We start from the raw sequence: 22,746 nt of genomic DNA, 5'->3' as shown, positions 1-22,746 counted from the left end.
TATTAACTTACATCATTGTCTTTTGAATAATCCATCGTGTCAGTGCGTTCGTGATCAGACATAGGTTATCAGTGTAATCAGTGCATACATTTCATTTTAATAAGACGTGATGAAATATGCGTGCATAGACGCTTCTGGTTCATGTCTAGAGCACTAGAGTTTATGAAATATGTCCATAAAAAATTTAAACGCGCTCGCTCCGGTCTATATCAGTGCTATATGACCCATGTGGTGAGCGTTGTTAAACTCATCGCAGCGCTGCGTGCCGAAACCGCTCTCTCTCGCGCGCCGCGTGTAGTTTGAATTCTCAACAATAATCAAGGGCTGAATCCGACATCGCTCCCATAACTTCAAATATAGCATTGTTTGGAGGGGACAGCGCTTTGTAGTGTTGTCCGAAACCCTAGTGGACGTTATTGAGTGCACTCATTCTACCCCATTGCACCGCAATAACGAGTGTACAGCCGATGTACACACAACGGTTGTCCGACTTCACGCACGTTTTCATTCACTCCTTCAAATAAAGTGATAACGTAGGGAATAGTGAATGAGAGTATAGGATACAGCCATAGGCTGTGCTGTAATGCGATCTCAATGTGCTCTGACTGTTCTTACTGCAACAGTGAAAAGCGTCCCCTCTCAAACAATGACGCGCTGCGCCGCGTTCCGAACGTTGTTTAAACGTCATATACCGGTATTGCGGTATCATCAAAATTCATATCATAAAATAAATAAATATCGGTATTCGGTATGAACCGGTATACCGCCCAGCACTAGTTTGGACTTATAGTGAAATTCTTAACTTGAAATATTTTAGTAAGCTAAATCATACATCTAACTTAAAAATGTCATGTAATATCAACTTAAATATTGTTAATACTTGACTAGCTTTTAACTAGCTAATTCAATAAATGCCACCTTGCTAATTGGTAACACAATAGAGTAATCTGAAGACCACGTGGGGACAATTAAACCGTCTCCATTGACTTTGCATTGAGTGAGGCTGCCTCCTTGTCATTTTTGACATATAAAATATATTTTGACATATATATGTGACAAGGTGTACAGCAAACAAGCTAAAAAAAAACAGAACCAAAAACCCAGAAGTTTTTATAAGCCCAAAAAACAAACGTTTAAGGACACAAAAAGTGGCAGTTGAAACAGAGCGCGACATGTTATATTACAGTGAGAACTACGTCCACTAGAGGGGAACGTAATCAGTGACAGGAAAAGTATATAAAACTGACATTTGGATATTTGACTTAACAGTGACAAAATGTTTACAGCACACGTAGGCATACTGAGTGTCAGGATCCTAAAATTGACCCATTCTTAGCTGCTGAAGCTTCACGTCTTCATCCATTTTTGCCTCCTTAAACGCTTGTTTTTTGGGGTTTTCTTAGTTCTGTGTTTATTAGCTTGTTTGCTGTACACTCTGTCACATAGCAGCTTTTAGACATTGTTCTATTTTTTGTTATAAGTCAGAGATGACAAGGAGGCAGCCTCACGCAGTGCAAAGTCAATGAAGAGCGTTGGATTGTCCCTCCCGGTGTGGGCGTGGCATAAATGCGTTCTGTCGCTATGCTTTGGTAGCATTAGCATAGCATAGCATTTGATGAATTAGGTTAGCAATTTAATATATTTAACATACTGTATAACCTGTTCTCAAACTAAGCTTGTCTAACCCTACAAAAACCAACATAACAGAAACTCTTCTAAACTAGCATAATAAAACATTAAACACTACTAAATCTCCCACTTAAAGTTAATCGTGCACAAAAAACACTATATTACACTTAATTTGAGCATTTACTGTCCCTTTTGAGTGTCATGGCAGAGCATGCTGGGAAATAGAAATCCCGCCCAGTTTCGGTTGAATTTAAATTTGTCTAAATTAATAGAAACAAGTTCCTAAAACTCAAAACAATGAAACAATTCAGATGACTTAAAATGTGCCAGTTTTGTGAACTCAAAAGAAAAAGAAAGTTCAAATCCTCATAAAAGTTCATTTGATGAAACTAATTAGTTTAATTTGAGTTGGCTCTACTCAAATGTATTAATTATTTTGAGCGTTAGGGTTTACAGTGTATGTTGACAGATTATATTAAAGGAAGACGCTGACTTTTCCTAGCCATATCGGTCTGGAAAATCGCAACTTTTCATTTTCCGTCGATCTTAGTACACGATGTAACTATACACATCACAACATGTAAATAGGAAAATGTTGGCGTTATTTCGTCACTTATTGAGCAGTATACTGAAAAAAATGATTAGTTGAATTTACAAAAAAAAATATCGTAAGTGGTCGCAATCAATTTATTTGATCTCAATTGAAACAAAAACACATGCAATTCCCATAAAATCAATTCATTTTTTTAAAATTAAAATCAAAAAACTACATTTAAATTATTTAAACAAGCACAAATTAATTATGCTTAATTTAAATCGGGCCATAATCTTTTTTTTCAGTGTAGGCTAGCTGGAGCCATTTACCTCCAGTCTTTGTGCTAAGCTAGGCTAACGGTGGGTGCACGGTGATGAGAATGGTTTGTATGGACTAATCAAACTCTGGGGGATACGGTGAATGACCTAAAGTCCCAAAAAGTCGGCGTGTTCCTTTAATATATACACTACCAATCAAGTCTTTGGGGTTGGTAAGGTTTTAGTTCTTTAGTTCCATGAGCTAAACAGGACAAGCAAGAAGAAAACTATTTGTGTACTTTACCTTTTTTTAGACCATACATTCTATTCTATTCTAATTGGATGGATGCACAACAGAGCAGAGCAATATCTTGGATGTGTTCTAAGGTCATCACACATCAAAAGCTTGGCACCCACACATGAAATCTCGACTTTTGCATACGTGATGAAATTGAAACAAATTTAGTGGGAAAGTGGAAATGTTCCGCTCTCGTCAGTAATAAGAAGTGAGTTGGTGAAGTCTTGACCTTTAAGAAAGAAAAAAGTGCATTCCTCTTAAGTGCGTAGGAGAGCCACACAGAGAAGCGATAGACTGATTATGTTTGGCTCTAATGAAGCATGATTATGTATCCTGATATGCAGTTAGCATCGAGAATGGTAATTGCATTCCATTAGGAACATCACTAAAAGTGTATTTATAAAGTCATATTATTCTTATCAAGTGCTTATTAGCGATTTGATTGTCCAAGGTCAAGACTGTCTGCGTATATAGATCAATTTTGAAGGAACCGGGTATGAGCCTGGAGCTTGTTTTTTATTAGTAATAAATAACGTACAGTTTTATTTACAGGTTTACTAGCTGAATACACTTTTTTTCCCCCTGCTAATTACAAGGCTTCTTGCCAAATTAATAAATAAATAATGGAAATGAATCATTTATTTGAGAAATGATTTTATTATGTGAAAAGAAAGAGACATCAGATTAACCGAAACAAAATCAAGTATTCCAGAAACTGCCTGGTGGATTGATTCAGCTTTTAGCTAAAAGAAGTATTGCCTGCTTTTGTATCTTGTGCTGTTTGGTGATATTTCCCAGAGGCTACAGGTAATCATGTAATTACTTCCACCACATCCAGCACCGGCTTTCCCTTAGTCGGTAGAAGTATGATTAAAAAACATGACAAAAATCCACATTCATTCAAAGCTTAATTAAAAACATCTGGCAGAGACTGCAAACAGGACTCCTGATGATGCATTTGCAAACGTGTCGGTTTATATTGTTTTGCCTGCCAGCCCTGCAGTCTCGCAGTTAAATTCAAGCGGTAGAATAGAATAAAATAGCTGCAGAAGAAATGTCTCATCATATGCAATAAATAAATAATATGATGCATTTGCAAATGTATTTGATTATATTGTTTTGCCCGCCGACCCTGCAGTCTCGCAGTTAAAAAAGAAATAAAATCAAATAGCTGTAGAAGAAATGTCTCGTCATATCCAATAAATAAATAATATCATAAACGTTGCGCAGTTTAAGCATAAGATCTTAGTAAGCCAAACTACGCCAAAGGCTTGTTTACTCCAACCGCACACAATTATATTTTTTTTTCTCTGTGTGCACAAATGAATGCGCTTTGCCTAATACTAAATAAGCTTATTAGTTCTTCATTTGATCTTAATCACAGAGACCTACAGGATCAATAAGTGGAATGAATGTGCGATGCACACTTAGATTATCATTCTAGACACACCCACAAGCCTTTTACGCCATTTCATGCAGATTTGCACGCGCAACTGGAAAAGAGTGATTGCCGCTGAGGAGGCATGTGGATGATCTCCTTCAGACAAGCACACTCAGTGCCTGGAGAGAGCCAGAATGACTTTCCTTTGAGGGAGTGAAGTACCATTTACCTTTATTACTGTAGTCAAGAGTGTGTTTTATGCAGAAAAAATCCATCCTTTTTCAACTAATGATTGAGAACAACAACTCTCAGCATCTTACATTCCCACTGCATGCGAGAAGGTCCAGAGAGGCTTGTGCCCGCACTGCTGCTAAATGAGAATCTGTAGCCGGTGGCTAATGTTTCTACAAAGCAGAGGAATTGTACTCATTCCAGGCCTTTGTCTTTACACATTATTACCCTCTGTAACAAGAGGTATTTACTAGGATTCCTTCCCAATTAAGATAAACAATTCTAAGAGAGCTGTTAGAGTCCAGCGCGGTAACAATCGAGACGGCCCTCTGCCGCCGATGAACACTATCAAACGCTGCTCTAACTGTCCATTATTGTCATTCAAGCCCACTGAGACAGATCCATTAAAAGGGCTCCATTAGTGAGTGTGCACTTTTGCCAGCGTATGTGCATGTGGAATAGTAGGATTAGTCATAGACGCTGATGATTAATACCCAGCAGAGCTGGAATGTAATGAGCCATTAAGTCTGTTTCAGTGTCAGAGGGTTGAAGGAAATGTACTACCGCTTCTAGACTCAGATCACAAGCCTGTACAAGATTGTGTGTGTGTATGGGTGTGTGTGTGTTGTGCACACGTGTGTACTCTGATTGCACAAGGTAAATGGGCTTTTAACAGTTAATAGCCAATAATTACTGGAGGAACGCAAACCCGTCGAACTGCAGGTTTGGCTGATTGGTGTTATCACATGTAAAACGGCTACGTAGTTCATCGGATCATTTGCTAAAATGGCAAGTTGAATGTAAACATTTATCGTGCTAGGGTTTAGTGTGAGGATTAGCATAACGCAAATCAATGCCTTTTAGTACTTCATCTGCAGTAATGGTAAAATGAGTGTTGGTGTGATTATGCAATTGGCTGTACTAGTTACCGCGCTAATGTCGACAGAATGAATCCAACAATTTAAAAAAGATGTCATGGCACTTTTCTTAAGAAAACAATTTACTATGCTAATAAAATTAGTTTGTTTCACTATTAATCAAAATGAGATTACACTCACCTAAAGGATTATTAGGAACACCTGTTCAATTTCTCATTAATGCAATTATCTAATCAACCAATCACATGGCAGTTGCTTCACTGCATTTAGGGGTGTGGTCCTGGTCAAGACAATCTCCTGAACTCCAAACTGAATGTCAGAATGGGAAAGAAAGGTGATTTAAGCCATTTTGAGCGTGACATGGTTGTTGGTGCCAGACGGGCCGGTCTGAGTATTTCACAATCTGCTCAGTTACTGGGATTTTCACGCACAACCATTTCTAGGGTTTACAAAGAATGGTGTGAAAAGGGAAAAACATCCAGTTTGCGGCAGTCCTGTGGGCGAAAATGCCTTGTTGATGCTAGAGGTCAGAGGAGAATGGGCCGACTGATTCAAGCTGATAGAAGAGCAACTTTGACTGAAATAACCACTCGTTACAACCGAGGTATGCAGCAAAGCATTTGTGAAGCCACAACACGCACAACCTTGAGGCGGATGGGCTACAACAGCAGAAGACCCCACCGGGTACCACTCATCTCCACTCCAAATAGGAAAAAGAGGCTACAATTTGCACAAGCTCACCAAAATTGGACAGTTGAAGACTGGAAAAATGTTGCCTGGTCTGATGAGTCTCGATTTCTGTTGAGACATTCAGATGGTAGAGTCAGAATTTGGCGTAAACAGAATGAGAACATGGATCCATCATGCCTTGTTACCACTGTGCAGGCTGGTGGTGGTGGTGTAATGGTGTGGGGGATGTTTTCTTGGCACACTTTAGGCCCCTTAGTGCCAATTGGGCATCGTTTAAATGCCACGGCCTACCTGAGCATTGTTTCTGACCATGTCCATCCCTTTATGACCACCATGTACCCATCCTCTGATGGCTCCTTCCAGCAGGATAATGCACCATGTCACAAAGCTTGAATCATTTCAAATTGGTTTCTTGAACATGACAATGAGTTCACTGTACTAAAATGGCCCCCAGTCACCATATCTTAACCCAATAGAGCATCTTTGGGATGTGGTGGAACGGGAGCTTCGTGCCCTGGATGTGCATCCCACAAATCTCCATCAACTGCAAGATGCTATCCTATCAATATGGGCCAACATTTCTAAAGAATTCTTTCAGCACCTTGTTGAATCAATGCCATGTAGAATTAAGGCAGTTCTGAAGGCGAAAGGGGGTCAAACACAGTATTAGTATGTGTTCCTAATAATCCTTTAGGTGAGTGTATAAAACAGTGCATTTGGAGAAGCTTGCGCAATCGTTTTGCTATCTTAATTTCTGTCTGTTGGCTTGTTTTTGGTTGATTCCATTTAAACAGGTTGAGATTTCATGCAGAGCACGCTGTTTCTGAATTCATTCACTGCTGTTTTATACATCAGTAAATCAACTTCACATTGATCCTTTTAGCAGCATAAATAACAAAACTGTGATTCAAATTTGGAATAAATTACACTAGACTACTCAATCTGTCTGGGAAGCTGTTTGTATTGCATGATAAATCTCTTATTTACACTGTGTTTATGTATGTGTTGATTTATAGTGAGAGCGATTTTGCATGTTATTTTTGATCGAAGTTTAACCTAAATCAATGCTGTATCAACTTTTCATGTAGCAACAGCTGTAATCGTGATCTTGATAATTTGTCTGATTTATTGTATTACCCTAGTAGAGTAACAATCTGTAGTAGTATCAGGCTGAAGTGTATTTAGGTCTGTAACTATGGTATCTGGATGGAGATACCATGCCATGGATATTTTAGTAAGGCTTGTGTGTATGGGGATGGCCACAGGTGAGTTGTAAGTTTTCTGTTAAAGGGTTAGTTCACCCAAAAATGAAAATTCCAAATGTCGTTCCAAACCCAAATTAAGATATTTTTGGGGATGAAATCCAAGAGCTTTATGACCCCACATAGACAGAGATGATATTACCACTTTCAAGGCCCAGAAAGGTAGTACAAACATCATTAAAATAGTAGAGTTGTTCCGATTCCGATACTTGTATCGGAAATATCACCGATACCACAAGAAATTCGGGCATCGGTATCGGCGAGTACTTGAACCCATGTACCGATCCGATACCATTTTCTTAAACAAGACTTAGTTATGAGGCCTAGCGCGGTTCTTCTTTGCTGCTCAGAATGCATTGCAAACACAGGAAGTTGTGCTGCGTTGCCACAAGCAACCACTGTTTAGAGCAGGGAAGAAGAAATGAAAATGCATTAGCAGTATGTCCGCTGTTTAGCGACTAGGGATGTCACAAGTACAAGCACTTCAGTACCAAGTTGGTGCTGAAATTTTAAAAATGTGATTATGCTAGCATTTCTGTAGTACCGGTAGTAAGTTACAGACTCCCGAATAGGCTATACTCGGTACCCGCAGCTGCATTCAGTCGCTTCCGTGTTAATCTAAGCGCAGGGCTACAGACTGTAGCCAAATATACACTAGTGTCTGTGAATATTAAACTACAAAATACTATTTAAATATTACTCCTACAAATTATACGTCTCTGTGGATGACGGACGCAGATGCGCGGGTGCGGGCTGTCTTTGTAGTCTCTGCAGTGTGTCACTATATGAGGACATGAACGCATAAACCGTCACTTCATGAGAATTTACCGTTTCAATATGAGAAAACTGTCATATCATGAACACAGACACTCAAAGCTCTTCACGGCAACCCGTCAAAATAAAAGTTTGGTTTAACGTAAATAAATTGACAATATATTAAGCTACTATTGTAGCCTACAGTAGATTTAGCTACGTCTCTATGTAATAATAATACGTCTCTATTAACAATAAAAAATAATGCCTAGACGGTTGCTTATTTTTTACTTGTTTTGTTGTGAAGATATTTTCTGATTTAATATATAATTGTTTATATTCCTAGACTTATTTGTTGCACAGTTTTTTATACAGTTATATTTTTAAAACTAAAATATCTTTTTTAGTTTGCGGTGTTAGATTTGTGGCTGCATTTGAAGTTCTTTTTCCCTTAAGAAAAATAAATAATATTACTGTCAAATGCTTGTCAGATAATAAAAATACTGTAATAAATACAGTAGTTCACCATGTATTTGTTCATGTTTTTTAAGGGATACGTCTTAAGCAAACCATAAAAAAATTCTAGCAATTCATACAGGGCTAGTAGTATATATAGTTGTATATACAGATACACACCCAGGTACCGGATCAGTACTCTGTATCGGCCGATACCCTGAACCCAGGTATTGGAATCGGTATCGGGAAGGGAAAAAGGGTATCGGAACATCTCTATAAAATAGTTAATGTGACTACAGTGGTTCACCTTAATGTTATGAAGTGACGAGAATACTTTTTTGTGTGCAAAAAAAACTAACAAAAATAACTTTATTCAACAATTTCGTCAGAACGGCAGATCTGTATTGGCCACTGATTGGTCAGCTTCTGCGTTAGCATCACACGCATACGTCGCTGTGCTCCTGTGAACAGCGTCGGCCAATAGTGAGCCGGCGTTCTGGTGTAGAACCCAGAAGCGCTACATTGTGTTTACAACGTGAACAGCGTAGGAGACTGTCACAGGAGAAAATAAATTGTTGAATAAAGTTATTTTTGTTTGTTTGCGCAAAAAAAGTATTCAAGAAGGCTGAACCACTGGATTCACATGAACTATTCTAACAATGTCTTTACTATCTTTATGGGCCTTGAAAGTGGTAATTATGTTGCCGTCTATGCAGGGTCAGAGAGCTCTCGGATTTCATCAAAAATATCTTAATTTGAGTTCCGAAGATGAACGAAGGTCTTACGGGTTTGGAACAAAATGAGGGTGAGGAATTAATGACAGAATATAAATCTTGTGGTGAACTAACTCTTTAACGTAGCTGCGCAGTCGGCTTTGTTCTGTCAGAAGTGTTCTGCTCAGCAGTAGAGAGTGTCTGTAGAGGCGGGAAAGAGGACACACATCACAGAGCGTATCATGTGCTGTCATCCCCCAAACCGCCATGTCAGGCTTTCCTGCGGAGCGCACGAACACAACTGCATACCCATTCCACACGTGACATGCACGTCAGGACAGAATCTGAGCTGTCATTTACTGATGTCAGCTGAGATATTTAAACTGGTTAATGGAGACACCAAGATCTGCTTTGTTGGCATAGTGAAACTGTAAAAAAGGCCTCTCATGGTTTTGTTTATTTTTAGGGTCTCCAATGAGTTCGCCTGAAATCCGAAGCCAAGTTAAGAATGCTCAAGTGCTAATTATAAGCACATTTGGTCAGTGCACTTTATATTAGGAAAACGACTGCTTTGTTAAAGACCCCCTGTGGTAAAAATCAAGTTTTTAATGTTGTTTGTATGTCTAATGTGGTGTTTTTAATATGCTTTCAGACAAACCATGTGCACATTTATGTCAACACTATTGCTGAGTATTTTCTTCTTTAAACTACAGTGAACCAAAGACAGTCTCAAAAACTACCTTGTATCCAATCACGTCAACGTGTGGGCGGGCTTTAGCATATCATTAACTGCTGTGAAGCAGGGGAGTCTCAAGAGAAGCCAGGTTATCCCGGTATATTTTTCCTTTGAAATGTAAAATCGTGTACTTTTTAGCAATATAGCGGGTGAATTATGTATATGATTTATATTACGATGTTATGATGAACTATATGCCTTTCTCAACTAAGTTGTTCAAAGCGTTTCTAAGGACGCTGATTGTTAAAAGGCAGACTGAGATGGCGAGTCAACGTGAACATGGTTTGTGTAACATTAGCAACACATTATTAGTTGTTTGATAATGTAGTCAAGCAAAAGGCTGATCATATTATCTGTCCAACATTGTAAAGAGCGAAACCTTTGTGCAGCGTTTACTACAGTAACTTGAGTAAAAGTTGAGCAAGTGGATCTCTGAGCTGGAGTGAGTGAGTGGAGGTGGGGCTCATTTGCATATTCATGGGGTTTTATCATATCAACGCTTTGAGAAGACATTTCCTTTTGACCGTGTTCTTTATGCTAGCAATTGAGAACTCAGTCTGTATTGCTTATTAAAAAGTTGGATACACAATCATTGGTCATTTTCTTGGGGGTATTCATCTCTGAAAGTAAGGCTCCATGCTCAGTCTAACCGGCGGGTTTCAGATTAGTCCCAGTGCTCTGGTAGTCTTTCAGCCCCCTGAGCAGGTAAAAGTAGAACGCCAGCGACAGCTGTCGGAAACCCATCACAGAGCTCTGCTTTTGATGTGTGTGGGAGTGTTCCTTGCAAAACCAGTTAGCTGCCACGGTTAACAAGATTGAGAAAGGCCTGCAGAATAAAAAGAAGAAAGGGAATGCAGAGCGAGAACGAGACGGAGCACAAACCCCTTGTATCCTTCAGCAGTTCTAATCGGTAACACGGCCGAGAGTAGTCATTTGTGGTGAGTTTGTGTACATATGCATCATCCTTTTGTGCACAAAATGCACACATCTGACAATCCCAGCATGGAAAGAAAGCACATTCCAATTTTGAAATAGAGTGTTTGGCATCTTATGAACCTTGCAACCACATCTGGAAACATTATTCTTGGAAGACAGGTCATTATCCACCAAAGGCAGCATAGAAAACATATTTCGAGCGAGGAAAAGAAACAAAACGAAAAACAATAATTGGAGTGACCAGTTGGGCTGTTGCTCTAAATGTCTGGGAATGTAGGACACAAACTTGCTTGTACATGGGTAGAGTTCTGTCAAATCTCACAGTTCGACTCAGTGTTTCCTTCACCACCTTTCAACAGCGGCTATCTTCAGAGACACACCAAATGAAATTGTTGTGAATGTGAGTTTGCTGTCTGGATTAAAGGGGATGCAATAAAAAGGACTGTATATACTGTGAAATACTGCTGTCGATAAATGTCTTTTCTATTGAGTTGTCCTCGCAGGCTGCGGTGTAAACAATGTACAACGTAACCAATGCAGTCTAATTCAAAAACAACTGAATCTTATCAACTGGTTCTTTGTAGTGAATCAAAAACAGATTAAACTGTATGTTTTTGATTAAAATGAAGCACTACTTCAGGAATCAAACTAAACTGCTGTATAATCCTTTATGAAACGGTTATTTTTTACCAAATCAAAAACATACAGCACAAGTGATATTAACATGAAGTATTTTGGAATAATTATTTGCTTCTTATGGATGTGATTGGTAGTGTTTGAGACAGGGACCAGACTGTGTTGAGACCAAAACAAGACCAAGACATTATGGGGTTAAGACCAAGACAAGACCAAGACATTGTGGGGTTGAGACCAAGACAAGACCAAGACATTGTGGGGTTGAGACCAAGATATTGTGGGGTTAAGACCAAGACAAGACCAAGATATTATAGGGTTGAGCCCAAGACAAGACCAAGACACTGTGGGGTTGAGCCCAAGACAAGACCAAGACATTGTGGGGTTGTGCCCAAGACAAGATCAAGACATTGTGGGGTTGAAACCAAGACAAGACCAAGACACTGTGTGGGTTGAGACCAAGACATTGTGGGGTTGAGACCAAGACAAGACCAAGACATTGTGGGGTTGAGCCCAAGACAAGACCTAGACATTGTGGGGTTGAGCCCAAGACAAGACCTAGACATTGTGGGGTTGAGCCCAAGACAAGACCAAGACATTGTGGGGTTGAGACCAAGACAAGACCAAGACATTGTGGGGTTGAAACCAAGACAAGACCAAGACACTGTGTGGGTTGAGACCAAGACATTGTGGGGTTGAGACCAAGACAAGACCAAGACATTGTGGGGTTGAGCCCAAGACAAGACCTAGACATTGTGGGGTTGAGCCCAAGACAAGACCTAGACATTGTGGGGTTGAGCCCAAGACAAGACCAAGACATTGTGGGGTTGAGACCAAGACAAGACCAAGACATTGTGGGGTTGAAACCAAGACAAGACCAAGACATTGTGGGGTTGAGCCCAAGACAAGATCAAGACCAGACTGTGTTGAGCCCAAGACAAGACCAAGACATTGTGGGGTTGAGATCAAGACAAGACCAAGACATTGGTGGGGTTGAGACCAAGACATTGTGGGGTTGAGACCATGACAAGACCAAGACATTGTGGGGTTGAAACCAAGACAATACCAAGACATTGTGGGGTTGAGCCCAAGACAAGACCAAGATATTATAGGGTTGAGCCCAAGACAAGACCAAGACACTGTGGGGTTGAGCCCAAGACAAGACCAAGACATTGTGGGGTTGTGCCCAAGACAAGATCAAGACATTGTGGGGTTGAAACCAAGACAAGACCAAGACACTGTGTGGGTTGAGACCAAGACATTGTGGGGTTGAGACCAAGACAAGACCAAGACATTGTGGGGTTGAGCCCAAGACAAGACCTAGACATTGTGGGGTTGAGCCCAAGACAAGACCTAGACATTGTGGGGTTGAGCCCAAGACAAGACCAAGACATTGTGGGGTTGAGACCAAGACAAGACCAAGACATTGTGGGGTTGAAACCAAGACAAGACCAAGACACTGTGTGGGTTGAGACCAAGACATTGTGGGGTTGAGACCAAGACAAGACCAAGACATTGTGGGGTTGAGCCCAAGACAAGACCTAGACATTGTGGGGTTGAGCCCAAGACAAGACCTAGACATTGTGGGGTTGAGCCCAAGACAAGACCAAGACATTGTGGGGTTGAGACCAAGACAAGACCAAGACATTGTGGGGTTGAAACCAAGACAAGACCAAGACATTGTGGGGTTGAGCCCAAGACAAGATCAAGACCAGACTGTGTTGAGCCCAAGACAAGACCAAGACATTGTGGGGTTGAGATCAAGACAAGACCAAGACATTGGTGGGGTTGAGACCAAGACATTGTGGGGTTGAGACCATGACAAGACCAAGACATTGTGGGGTTGAAACCAAGACAATACCAAGACATTGTGGGGTTGAGCCCAAGACAAGACCAAGATATTGTGGGGTTGAGCCCAAGACAAGACCTAGACATTGTGGGGTTGAGCCCAAGACAAGACCAAGACATTGTGGGGTTGAGACCAAGACAAGACCAAGACATTGTGGGGTTGAGCCCAAGACAAGACCAAGACATTGTGGGGTTGAGCCCAAGACAAGAACAAGACATTGTGGGGTTGAGCCCAAGACCAGACCAAGACATTGTGGGGTTGAGACCGAGACAAGACCAAGACATTGGTGGGGTTGAAACCAAGACAAGACCAATACATTGTGGGGTTGAGACCAAGACAAGACGATGACATTGGTGGGGTTGAGCCCAAGACAAGACCAAGACATTGGTGGGGTTGAGACCTAGACATTGTGGGGTTGAGCCCAAGACAAGACCAAGATATTGTGGGGTTGAGCCCAAGACAAGACCAAGACATTGTGGGGTTGAAACCAAGACAAGACCAAGATATTGTGGGGTTGAGCCCAAGACAAGACCAAGACATTGGTGGGGTTGAGACCAAGACATTGTGGGGTTGAGCCCAAGACAAGACCAAGATATTGTGGGGTTAAGACCAAGACAAGACCAAGATATTGTGGGGTTGAGCCCAAGACAAGATCAAGATATTGTGGGGTTAAGACCAAGACAAGACCAAGATATTGTGGGGTTAAGACCAAGATATTGTCTTTACCTACTTTTAAATATGAAAGTGAAATATAATAAAATTATCGGTGAGTCATTTACTCAACTGATTTTTTCAAAGCTGCTGATTCATTTAGTAACGAAATACGTTGGCGAAATAGCATTCAAAAGTCACTAAATATTAACTTCCCGTCAATATCACGTTTGCAATCGTGTTAATATTCGTTAAAACAGCTCTTGGGATATTGCTTAATTATATCCTATGTTATGTAAAAAAAACAAGATCTCATACAAGTACGTTTTTGCAATCATATCTTGAATTTTGTGGGCATTTATATTAATTTTGACTTTTTGAGACAAGCCTGCATTGATTTCGAAATCGGCACAACAGTAACAAAAGAAATCACATTAGAGATCAGTTATTGATTGCATTTAAGCAGTAAGTTTTACATCAAATTTCATTAATGATGTTCAGACGATGCACCGGCAATTTAATGATATCCTCACAATTGTGGTCTTGAGATAAAATCCAGAGTCCTCTTAGTCTGAGACCGAAACCGAGACCTTCAAAAAATGGTCTTAAGACCGGTCTTGAGTACTACAACACTAGTGATTGGTGCTTTGCACAGACGCATTAGTTACCTCTCTTTGTCTTTCGTTTTCTTTCTTTTCATGGTAACCACAGTGTCCCTCCCACACACATGCACATATGCACACGCTCACTCACTCACACTCACACACTGCAGTATAGGATCCCTGAACCCACATGCCGTGTGGTTTGAATTTCTCTGAGACTGAGTGAGAGAGATAAGAAAGAAAGAGAAAGAAAGAGAGGGAGGCATCTGGCCCACTGATTCCATTCTCTTTTGGTTGAGGAGTTTCCATTTGCACACACAGCCATTTCCAATGACCAAGGACAACTTTCCGCTTTCACGTTTTAATTTGTGCTGCAGTAAAGCGTCAGTGTTCGTCAAGGCTCACAGCTTTTACAGGCTCGCTCTGATCGAAGGACGAGAACCACTGCATGCAACCTGCCTTGAATGGAGCCGAGCTTCGAGTGTTTGCGCCCGTCTGTGCGGAGTTTTGCCCAGTCAGGAGTTAAATCAAGATGACAAGGGTAAGAAATTTCAAGCCTGTGTCTCTGTGGGTCAGAGTTTGCCTAAGGTGCAGTCAGTGGTGGTTGTGGGAGCAGGGAGGAGCGCTGGCTGCACAATCCTCACCGCAGCAGGGCAGACAGGGGCAGCCCTGGCTTCAGCAGGGATGGAAAGAGCAGTGTTGGCTGCCACTAGAGCTCTGTAGGAATTGTTTAGTCATGCACCGATCATTCCGCAAGCAGAAGTTGGCCCCGGACAACTTAAATAGCTCAGTGTGTTGTGGAAAAGACTGCTGGCAGAGACTGAAAGTAGAGATTGTGTAGTTTCAAAAGCAGTTTAAATCTGTCTGATTCAGAGCTTAAGCATCCTCTCTTTCTGTATGTCTTTTCATGCTGCGCTTAACCTCGGTTTATCAGCTTTTTAAACCCCGGGCTAAAGGCACTTTAACCCTGAGCAATGCAACATTTGTACTTGTACATTAAGCTTCTGAAAATGTGTGTCACAAAGTAGCATGGCTTTTTGGACGAGGTAGCGCGGGTCTACCATGTTTATTAAAATGCTTCCATGTATTTTTGGACCTATACCAAGGGATTTCTTGGAGTTCCATGTAAATACTATGGTGCATGAATTCTAGTATGTGGTATATCAAAGCGTCAACATAATCTAATGTATCATTTATAATATTCATTATATTTTATAATATAAATATTTTTAAATGTTAATATTTTCATAACACAATTATTGTATTTTAGGATATTTACTAATATTTTGAATAAGATTTTATTTTTAGATTTTCAGTTAAAGGCACAGTATGTAAGTTTGGCCACTAGAGGTCGCTTATTCAAAACAAAGGTGTAGCTTGATGACGGCGTGAATGAGCGTGGAATCATGGGACTTGTAGTCTTGACTCTTCACCTCCACAGCCGATGGAAAGGAATCCGACGGACTCGGGCAAAAATCATGTTCATGAATGAGTGAATGTATTAAAGTTTTATTAGCGTTACGGTGGTATGAAGCTGGACGTGCTAATGCTAATGAGAGAGACCTGCGCCAAACATTTATTAATAAAAACAGGATGACTAAATGACTGTTGCTAAATGACGCAAGGACACGGTCGGTAACACTGGTTAAAATAGCGGATTTCTCTGGATTTAAACATTGTTGGAAACGTTTGGGATAATACACGGGTCAACAAAATCTATAACATTGTTCTAGTGGTTTTTGGATATTTTAATCTAAAAATCTTACATATTGTGCCTTTAAGTTTAGTTTTAGCTTTATTTCTGTTTTAATCATTTTAGTATTTCAAATAATCAAATGGGGGACTATTTGAGGGGACAGCCATCCGTGGTGGTGTCCGAAACCATAGTGGACGTTATTAAGGGCACTCATCCCACATTGCACCGCAATAGCGAGTGTACAGCCGATGTACACTCAACGGCTATCCGACTTCACGCATTTTCATTCACTCCTTCAAGTGAACTATATGAGTGGATTACGTAGGGAATAGTGAACGAGGGTTTAGTGGGCGATTTCGGATTCAGCCCTGGTGTGCACAGGCCTTTTAAACTGTGGGACGAACATTCTTTGCATTTTTATTTTGTATATTTTTTAGCTATGTAATATTATTAGCCTATTGTATTCTACCTTTTGTTATTAAAACAGGTCATGTTCAAGCTGGATCCATCTAAAGTCTCTAAAGGTACTTTTACCCAGGGTTTAGCATGGCGCTGGGGTAGCAATTTCAAGCCTGTCTCTTTCAATTCTTTCTAAATGAACGGATTTGCTTGGCCTGGTATATGTTCAGAGAACGTAATGCACTCCTTGCCAATAATGCAAATAAAATTCCTTAAGAGGATCTTACGGTTGTGCTTTATGCTGAGGTTTGCTCCTGACTCGTCATATTCAATCGGCACTTATTCAAATCAGCAGCAGGGCTGAATGCTAATTTGAGGTTAGTGATATTCACTTGGCAGCCAGAAGGCAGTCGATCCAACGAGAATCCCTGCTTCCAGACTGATGAGATTAAACGTGTCGGCGTCATTGTGAGGAGCGATTGTCGAAGGGTACTGATACAGGACCTGGGGTACGGGGGCAGGACATGTTTGTGTACACAGAGTTGATCCAGCATCCAGAGACCCTTAAGTCCCTAATCACACATCCACCGGCTGAGCCTCTTTGATGGGTGAAATAAGGGGAAAGGAAAGAGAAAAAGAGATCAAGGTAATCTTTGTGACTGGATGTCTGAAGATCACATGCGCCAGCATCTCTCTGTGTGCCTCCTACGTAAGAACCGATAGCGGAGACCCCACTGTTTTGACAGCTAAATCACTCTCCCCAGCTAATCTGCCACTGTGCGCGCGCACAGGATCATTGTTTAAAGTGTGATTGTGTACCTGCTTACGTGGGGGTGTATGTTAAATGAGAGAGTGTGAATGCTGAGACAGCAGCTGATCCCCGCTCTGGTCATGTGGGAGGGTTTGGGCTTTATTTTTGCTGTTGCTTTGTGTGGCTGTGCGTTCGCTTGCTGTAGGTGGCATCTTTGAGGAGGTGGTCACGGTGAGATTGTTGAGCATTAGCCAAATGAATGTAAATGGGAACACTTTAAAATATGTTTCTGTTGATTAACATTAGTAAATGCATAGGTGTCATGAACTATAAATAAACAACCATTTTTACAGCACTTACACACACAAAACGGGTGTCAAAACTGTACCTTTTGTACAATAAAGGGTACAAAAGGCACCTCCTAAAAGGGGCATAATATCTTAGAGTACAAATACTATTAAAAAACTACTATGAACCTAATGAAGTACAAATATGTCCTTTTAAGGGTACTGCCCCAGTGACAAGCTGATGTATTCCTAAAGGTAACATTTTCACACCCTTTTTCTCTGTGTATTAATCTAGAAAAAAAATTATATATTATAGTATATATTACGGTAATTCAATTTATATAATTGATTTATTTAATACCATTGTTCATTGTTAAGGTATGCTCATAATAACATATTAACTCTTTCCCCACCAGCGTTTTTGGTAATTTTCACAAAAATCTCATGGCCCCCAGAGCATTTTGTTTTATGAATATATGAACATGCAATATATCGAAAGAAAGAACAAAGACGTGCATTCTTTGTTATCAACACTTGAATGTGGGTAAGTTTCATTAAAAAAAAGTAACATTTTGATCAAAAAGCTGAGAAAATCATAGTTTTTGTTAAAGACTACATCTGGATTGGATTCAGAACGATGATCAAAACACAGATGGAGTAAATCGAGTCCATCAACACCCCTAATGCTTCAGTCCTGTAGCTCGTCCTGGGTCGACATTTCATTCAGTAACAGGCAGTTTTGATAGATCTGCTTCTTAATTTTGATGATCGCGTTATTTTACATATGCATATGATTTCATATGATATCGCTTGTTTCTGCATCTTCTTCGCATGTGTTTTGATCAGGAGATTCTGTTCTCTTTCTGAAGATGTGTCAGAGCACCCAGAAAATTCCCTGTTTGGCGGGGAAAGAGTTAAAGTCTCCCTATAATGCTTTTGCGAATATTCCCTTTCAGGCAGTGTGTAATATCGCTGTTTGTGAATGTAAAAGGTCTGCAAAGTTTTAAAGATCAAAGTGCACGACAATAAAAGTCATTGTCTCCTAAAAGAAAGAAACTTCTGAAACGAGTTTCACTTCGAGTCTCACTTCCATACTTACGCAACAATGCAAGACATTTGCATAATGCCAGCATATGGTGTTCATTGGCTGCCCACACACGACGTCTACTTTGTAGTTTTGTTGTTTTGTAGTTGTAGCTCCTTTGCATGCACTTGAATTGATATGGAAAATGATCCATTGTTACTGTGCATATCTCTATGTGGCAAGTGCTGAGGAAGCCTCTGGAGCTGAAATTCAGATATGGTAATAGGAGTTTTGTTTCAAACACGTGCTGTAATTGGTAGACCAATCACAACAGACAGGGCCATCTGACCAATCAGAGCAAAGCAGGCTGTCGGAAAGAAGGTTTAGAGAGACTGAAGCTTCGAACTATTTAATGTTAATTAGTACAGCTTATTTCTGTTGTTGATAATAATCAACTATAATAATATAAATATTTCTTTAAAAAATGTATTTCTATATTTCTATTTCTGCACTCACAGAAAAAAGTGCAAAAGTTGTACCTTTAGGGGTACAACAACTGGGGCAGTACCCTTAAAAGGACATCTTTGTACCTTTTTTACACCTAATTATACTTATATATTTTTTATATATATATATATAAATTAAATATATATTTATTGTCTCACTACAATGTATTCATTTACTTTACTGAAACAGCAGGCCATTATATTATTCACAGCATACAGTATTTTAGCCAGTTTACGTTTTATTTGTTTTGTGGGGCCATACAGAACCATCCTAAAATCCTGTTTTTATTTGTTGCCGGTTTTTGATTGGATCATAATAGTCTGTTCTTTACTTAAAATTTTAGAACGGGGAGTTTCTGTAATAAGGACCCATGAGGAAAAAACTGGCTTCTGAGACAAAACATGCCAGTCACGTACAAGCAGCTTCCAGAAGATCAGAGAACCATGTGCAATGTAAACACGAATACTTTGATCGTTATTAGATAATCACTTCTGATTTCACTTACATCAGATAAAACAAGGTTCGTCTTGCTATATTTAAACCATTTGCACTCTTTGTGACCGCATTTCCTCTCTAGCTCATTTTATTTGATCTCCAAAGCCTAATTGTACTCACGTTAGACTTTTAAAGAGTGTTCGTTTTGGACCAGTTTTGGATGCACTGCTGCGATCATCTGGATGACATCAGTTGACCTCTCCATGTCTCTCTGTCTCTCTCTACACAGGGTGTGAGCGGTATGTCCGTGGATGAGAAGTCTGAAGCTCCCATGTACGTGTATGAGTCGACGGTGCACTGTACCAACATCCTGCTGGGTCTGAATGAGCAGCGGAAGCAGGGCCTGCTCTGTGATGTGACCGTGCTGGTGGAGGGGAAGGAGTTCCGCGCGCACAGGGCCGTCCTAGCGGCCTGCAGCGAGTACTTCCTACAGGGGTTCGTCACCCAAAGTGACAATGAACTGGTTCTCAGCATGCCAGAGGAGGTATGAATCAACACAGTGTTTTATTATCATGCACGTTTAATGTTTTTAATAATCTATTGAGAGGTCGCCAGGTCACAAGTCTGATAGCAAATGTATTGACATGGTCTTCCATGCATAATTTTTTTATGTTTAAGTTATAAAAATCACTATTGTAGCTTTATACTGTACATTAAAGCATGACTATAATCGACACTCATCACCTGTCTATTTACCATATGGCAGCGGCCATTATTTTACCCATCTTTATGAGCAATATCCACGTGTCTCCAACACACACTCGTGCACCTACATGAGCAGTAGTTTGTCTTCTCCTGCATTTCAAAATGCACATTTAATGAACTAGCATCTGTTGCATTAACCCTCCATCTCCACTCTGGTTCATGAATCCAGAATTAAGATGCAAAGTTTCTCGAAAGCAGAGCATTAGCATAACAAATGGATGCATTTATTATAGTTTATATTACGTGGCACAGTAAGAACATAGTGTGATTTTAATGGGATGTACATGATTCATTCCCTCCTTTTAGCATGTAAAGTAGCTATTAAGGGTTTTAATGTCATGTGCATACATTTAAAGTTCATAACAGCTGTTTTAAGAAAGATATAGCCACGAAGGTGCAATAAAAATGCATATTTAATGCTGAGTTTTCAAAGAAGCTAGAAAACAATTAATGTGGCTATTGGTAAACAAAGCTTATGAAAATTGTATTGTCGATATGTCTAATAATAAGATTTAGTTTAGACACTAATTTCATATTTTACAAGTGACTGTAGTGTCAAGCATTATTTTAGTAAGCAAACTGTTAAAATTGCTAGTGTTTCAGGATGGCATACTTACTGATTTAGCACAATGATGGATAAGAGAATTTAATATTATAGTGCAAATTGCATTCATTTTCTTCATATGGTTATTCATTTTAAATGATAACTTGATAAGCTGCCAGTCCACATTATTTGAGGTTGTTTTTTAAATAAACATGTTCAACATAGCAAAAAAAGAAATGCTTAAAATGCATTTTTGCAAGAAACGTGAAATATTTTGTTAAAGACAGTATATTTTTTTATATTTGTTGTAATGGCATCTTTTTATGAATGAAATCACTGATACTAATGCTGATGTCTCGATGAAACTGATTTTTCTTTTAAACATTAATGACAGACATTCAACATTACATTATAATTCAAAGCTATATAAATTTCAACATTTATTAGGCTTTAAAAAAATTACTTTTAATTTAAGTGAATAATCTTCACATAAACACATTATAATGAATGTCATATTTACCGGTGGCCTTCCTATACCTGTTAAACATAAAAATTGTTAGTGTATATTTTTGTATGCTTTTTTTACAGTATAAACTATAAATTAAATAGATGAATCGTTATTAAATCTACAATTTTCTCTGTTCCCTTTGTTCTTTGATTAACATTAATGACAGAATCACAGCGACTGGTTTATTAGGCTGCTGTCACTTTAAGATCTGCCGCTGCCGAACACGTCACGCGCATCTCATTTTCTCACAACTCTTTAAAGGAACGCTCCTCTTTTTTTGAAAATAGGCTCACCTAGAGTTAAACAGTTGAGTTTTACCGCTTTCGAATCCATTCAGCCGAGCTGCGGGTCTGGCGGTAGCACCTTTAGCATAGCTTAGCATAGATCATTGAATCTGATTAGACCGTTAGCATCTCGCTCAAAAATGACCAAAGAGTTTTACCGAAAACGGTAAAACTCAATTGTTTAACTTTAGGGGAGTTGGAAAATGAGCCTATTTTCAAAAAAGGTGGAGTGTTCCTTTAAATAAGCGTTATTTAACTCATTTAAGACTGCTCTCATGAGAATACGCAACAAATAGGCATTTTGGCATACTTCTGTGTGTTATTTTTTGTTCAAGCGTGAAAAGGAACTGGATTCTGCTGCGCTGTTTGTGCGCGCGATACTGGTGTCTTTCTGTGTGTCGTGTGTGTATCACATAGTCAGGACATTCAAAGACGACATGTTCTCTTTTGTCTTGTCACGTTTGAATGGTTTAAAAGCATTTGTAAGGAATAAGAGCGTGATTATATAATGTAACGCTAGCCAAAGTATGATAGAAAATGGATGCTGTGTTAATCGCATTACATATTTTTAACGCGTTAAACTGAAAAAAAAAATGTGCATGCGTTAACTCGCTAATTTTGACAGCACTAGTTTAAATCTTTAAATCACTAGTTTAAAAAGTTTCTCCATCGTTTTCAATTGATGCCATTCTTCATGGGATTATAGTTATCTCACTCTGTTTGGCACACAGTCTTGTACAAATACTTTCAAATCAAAGTTTATAATGTTGTGATTCATCTTTTAGCTGGTTTGTTTGGTTCATGGCTTATAAAGTGGACTGTTGCACTCCATAACTCCTAGATGTGTGGAAGCAATAACGATTCATTTAATGCAATTTAACAATTAAAACTGTGATTCAAGCCCAGCTTTGGACTCCAAGGACATACATATTACCACATACCACATACCACAGAAATGCATGTACACACACCTCTGCTTTCCGAGCTTTGGAGTGATTGAGTTTTCCACAGAGGTGTTAATGTGAGCTAAGAACGCCTCTGGTGATGTATTCACAC

The 22,746-nt window shown here is 39.6% G+C and overlaps 1 protein-coding gene across 2 annotated transcripts in view; it reads left to right on the top strand.

Annotated features, from left to right (window-relative positions):
* The window catches only part of bach2b (BTB and CNC homology 1, basic leucine zipper transcription factor 2b), a 152,078-nt gene that overhangs the window by 90,765 nt on the left and 38,567 nt on the right, over positions 1–22,746 (top strand). For both annotated transcript variants that reach the window (XM_079830606.1, XM_079830607.1), the window contains one exon: positions 19,879–20,133. In XM_079830606.1, the coding sequence (XP_079686732.1) occupies positions 19,879–20,133 (255 nt within the window). The remainder of the gene's footprint in view (positions 1–19,878; positions 20,134–22,746) is intronic.

This window comes from Gobio gobio (assembly GCF_949357685.1).
Source record: "Gobio gobio genome assembly, chromosome: 12".
NCBI lineage: Eukaryota > Metazoa > Chordata > Actinopteri > Cypriniformes > Gobionidae > Gobio > Gobio gobio.
The sequence above is the reverse complement of the archived record's forward strand: the minus strand, read 5'-3'. Positions and strand labels throughout refer to the sequence as shown.